The sequence below is a fragment of the Phoenix dactylifera genome, chromosome 10, assembly GCF_009389715.1.
Source record: "Phoenix dactylifera cultivar Barhee BC4 chromosome 10, palm_55x_up_171113_PBpolish2nd_filt_p, whole genome shotgun sequence".
NCBI lineage: Eukaryota > Viridiplantae > Streptophyta > Magnoliopsida > Arecales > Arecaceae > Phoenix > Phoenix dactylifera.
In genome coordinates this window covers 15,312,159-15,316,794 of record NC_052401.1, presented here as the reverse complement: position 1 = coordinate 15,316,794, position 4,636 = coordinate 15,312,159, and the positions used below count along the sequence as shown (strand labels likewise).

At 40.6% G+C, this 4,636-nt stretch overlaps 1 protein-coding gene across 1 annotated transcript; it reads right to left on the bottom strand.

Annotated features, from left to right (window-relative positions):
• Nucleotides 1-674: 674 nt before the first annotated feature.
• LOC103717174 (serine hydroxymethyltransferase 4) lies at nucleotides 675-4,636 on the bottom strand. The gene is made up of 4 exons (XM_008805463.4): nucleotides 3,823-4,636; nucleotides 2,247-2,637; nucleotides 2,063-2,164; nucleotides 675-1,281 (listed from the first exon to the last, which is right to left on the bottom strand). The coding sequence occupies exons 1-4, from the start codon at nucleotides 4,498-4,500 to the stop codon at nucleotides 1,037-1,039; spliced, it is 1,416 nt and encodes a 471-aa protein (XP_008803685.2). The 5' UTR covers nucleotides 4,501-4,636; the 3' UTR covers nucleotides 675-1,036.

Below are 4,636 nucleotides of genomic sequence, written 5' to 3'. Positions count from 1 at the left end.
AAACATATAAATATAAAATATTATTTTTATAAACCATTTGATAAGTGGATGTCTATTTTTCATAAAATATATTTTCAGATTTTATGACTTAACATATTTAACAAAATGGATTTTATAAAAAAAACTCAATAATTAATTGTTTTTATAAAATTAATTTATTTTAAGTTTTACATAAATGTATCTTAATAAAACTTGTTAACCAAACAAACTCCCACTGTTGGTCTTGCGTAGCTCACACAGTCCCAGTTGAGCCAAGCAATGCACAACTAATTATATAGCCACTTGTGACTAGTATTTTCATTTCATGAGGAGAATGTCATCAACATTCTCATTCAGTACTTGACACTGCAGTTTCCCAATCACACAGATAATAAATACATTTTAAAATCAACACAGTAAAAACCGACATGATACAGATCATAGTCATATGATCAGGAATTTTGGCCCTGACCGATAACTGATTTAGGATCTAGGTTTAGGGTTCATCATACAGAGATGAGTAAAATAACAAAAGAAAAAAGAAAAAACTTGACCTGCTAAATCTGTATTCTGTAATCTGATTTGAAACAACTTACATTTACTCCGGCAAGGAAAGCTTTAGCGTAACTTGGCAGGTTGAAAGGAACAAGCAGCACAGACTACATGAAGAATGTTATTCCCCAAAGCTAAAACCATGAATAACCGATCAACATTAATAATTCATAATCACAACAGCATAATATATGATATCAGTAGTAGATCCAGTAGATCGATATTTCCAGGAACCCCTTAGAAATCACTAAACAGCAATTTCAATAAAACAACTCTCATATGTTTTCAGTGCCTCATGCTTTGCAGCAAAAGGTACCTACCTTCCAGCAGTTGAACAAATATGTTGTTTTTCCATAGGCACATCTAAAGGGCCAAAAAGAAATAGAAAAACACAATAAAAAAGAAAAAGTCGCTGAAGTAACGTCAAGACAAACAAGCAAATTTGGCGCAACAAAAAAGCACGATGTAATGTGCACAGAGCATCGTGCCAATCATGATGTTAGGCCTAATCATTGTACTTCATCGCAGACATTTGAAAACCAGGCATTTCAAAGGAAGATGCAAACTTCTCAACCTCTGCTTTGAGGTCCTCGATATCTTTGTTGTTCGCTAAACCCTTGTTGAAGTCCTTCAGAAGCTTCCCGTGCTCTTTCTGAATGCTCAAGCAAATGGTCACGGCCTGGTGAAGGAACTCCGCAATCTGCTCAAAGTCCTTCTCAACCAGACCCCTTGAAGTCATGGCAGGAGTACCTGCAACACAAACAATTGTAAGGATTAATTTTCATCAATTTATAAATAGCATAGTAGGAACATATGGCTATAATAATTATACCAGGATTCATTCATAAGTTTTCAGAGGTTGTGCAAGTTCCAACTCTTGTATAAAGCAAGAACTGATGTTTTTTTCCCCATTTTCTGAATCATGATTTACATAACAAGAAAGGTTTCAAATGTTCAAAGAAAATCCACAAATCTAATTTTTTTTGTTCAAATAACTTGTTGTACCCTACCCTCAACAGCTGCTGTATGATGAATGCTAGATCTACATGTGTGTGCAGATGAGAACTATTTGCGTACAGAGTGCACATAGCAATGACCATGATTTTAGAGTTGAACCTCACATGAGGCGTCGGCAGGTCATCTGACCCATCGAGTGGGATTGTATTATGAGCATACCATGTATGCAAGCTGGCATATCAATTCTCATCTACATCAAGTGAGAATGTATCATGAGAACAGTATTTTTATGTACTCATCCTTAGTGTCTTATTGTTGATCCTCTTTGAACAAACATAATAGCATACCCCACAGGCCTTTCATAAGAGGTGTGTACTTTTTATACTTTTGCCAAATCATTTGATTTCTTTTATCATGTATTTATGCTAAATATAAATTTTCTAAAACAGAAATCCACTATAATTTATTCCAAAGATTCCACAAGCTGATACATGGTCTTAAAAAGCTTGTAATCATCTGGAAGAAAACAATTTATACCAACAAAGGGCATTCTGCAAATGTGAAAAGTTCTTACCAATTCGAACACCACCAGGAGACAATGCACTGCTATCCCCGAACACAGCATTTTTATTCACTGTAATGTTGCAAAGGTCGCAAAGCTTCTCGACCTTGTTTCCTATAAATATTTAATGTGGAGAAGATGAATTTATGCACATCAAACGAACAACTTATCACAGAAAGGAGTTACTAAGTCATACCAGTTAAGCCAAGAGGTCGGAGATCCCAGAGGACAAGGTGGTTCTCAGTCCCATCAGTCACGATCTTGTAGCCCTTGTTCATCAGATAGTTTCCAAGAGCAACAGCATTGGCCTTGACCTGCTTGGCATAGGCCTTGAACCCAGGTGACATGGTCTGTTTCAGGGCCACAGCCAAAGCAGCAATTTGGTGATTGTGAGGACCACCCTGGAGGGATGGAAACACTGCAAAGTTGATCTTATCTTCAAAATCATATACTGCACCTTCTGGCTGGCCCTTCTTGGGAGGCTTAGGGCCCTTCCTGTAGAAGATCATGCCAGACCTTGGCCCTCTAAGACTCTTGTGAGTGGTGGTCGTGACCACATCACAGAATTCAAATGGGTCTGCAGCTTCCTACATGACATGGAAAAAAAAAGTTAAAGCTAACAAGAATATTGATGCCCCTGCAAAATAAATCTCAAGAGCCTTACTTTATTGACAGATCAACTAATTCTGACAAAAGTCTTCATGTCCCTAATATTGAGAGACCCATGCAAACAACACTTGTATAGAGCTTTTCTAAAATTCAAATGCAGAAATAAAATATAACAGATTGTATTTGAACCTTCAAAAATCATGCAGACTTTAATACCCATTTGTTTGCTCATGGACATGATTCAAACTAAATTCGGATATTTAAACACAGAAATATTTGAATTCAAGCTCATATTAGGTCCTTTTAATCAATGCACACCAAAGGTAGTATATATAAAACAGTTTAGCAGAAGAAATCTTGGATCAGGATATTTAGGAAGTTCGTTCATGTAGTTGGATCAAGATAACATTCTTCAATATTCATGAAGTTTATTGCTTCATTTGTTTCCTCAAAATCATAAGTCCAATAAAACAGTCATCTAGATCAAAAAATTTTGGCAACGCAAGAACTTACTTTTTTTTTAAATCAGCAAATATTATAACTGTACAGATCTATACAAAAGAAACCTAGGATTGGAACATTCAGGTCTCATTCTTAAATTTATGAAAGAGGTGCTCTACATGACCTGATGAAATTAGCAAATTCATTAACTCCACTCTTCATTTTTGTAATGAATTACTCAAAGCCGTCAATTCCAGAATCTACACTATAAGCATGGTAGATTTAAATATTTCATTAATCAGTAGCAAATTCATTAACTCCACTAATGAATTACTCAAAGCCGTCAATTCCAGAATCTACACTATAAGCATGGTAGATTTAAATATTTCATTAATCAGTTCATAAGAGATGCATAGACAGATCAAGCAAAACAAATAAAGCAGGTCATTAAGAGCTTACGACCATATAAAAATTAAAAAAAGGCACTTGCTTCAATAGATCAGACAAGAACAGAAACAAACCAAAAATTTTCTTGATGACCTCCAAACTTCACGAGATCTAATCTAGTTCTTGCAACCAATTAAACAAATCTCATCAATTTCAATCAGATCCACATATCATGCATCAAGGTCCCCGTTAACCGCCCTATGGGAACAAGACGCAGATCTAAAAATATCATTTTGGCAGGAAAGCAAGTCTCAAAATATCATTATGGCAGATACCTGAGCGGCAACGAGGCCACTAATGTGAGCCATGTCGCAGAGCAGGAGGGCGCCGCACTTGTCAGCAATGGACCGGAGCCGGGCATAGTCCCAGTCTCTCGGGTAGGCGCTCCCACCGCAGATGATGAGCTTGGGGCGGAAGTCGAGGGCCTTCTCCTCAAGCTTATCATAGTCGATGTAGCCGGTGACGGGGCTAACCTTGTAAGGCAAGCTCTCAAAGTAGATGGAGGTGGCGGAGATCTTCCTGCCACCGGAGGTGTAGTAGCCGTGGGTGAGGTGGCCTCCGGAGGGGAGGTCAAGGCCCATGATGCGGTCGTGGGGGTTGAGGACGGCGGTGTAGGCGGCGAAGTTGGCGGGGCTGCCTGAGTACGGCTGGACGTTGACGCCCCAGCGGGCTGGGTCGAGGCGGAAAGCGGTGAGGGCGCGGGCGCGGCAGAGGTTCTCGATCTCGTCGATGAACTCGTTGCCGCCATAGTATCGGTTGCCGGGCATGCCCTCGGAGTACTTGTTGGTGAGAGGGCTACCGAGGGCCTCAATGACGGCGAAGGAAGTGAAGTTCTCGGAGGCGATGAGCTCGATGCCGCGGCACTGCCGGCGCTTCTCGTGCTCGATCAGGTCGTGGATCTCCGGGTCGACGGCGTCGAGCGGCGCGAGGCCCCAGGAGGCCACGGAGTCCATGGCGGCGGAGGTGGAGGTGGAGGTGGAGGTGGAGGCGAGCGAGTGGCGGAGGAGAAGTTGGGAGAGAAGAGATCTGGGAGGAGGAGGCCTCGGGATGGGAATGAGGAGGGGAGGATTGGGTTGGAGGTGAAGTCGG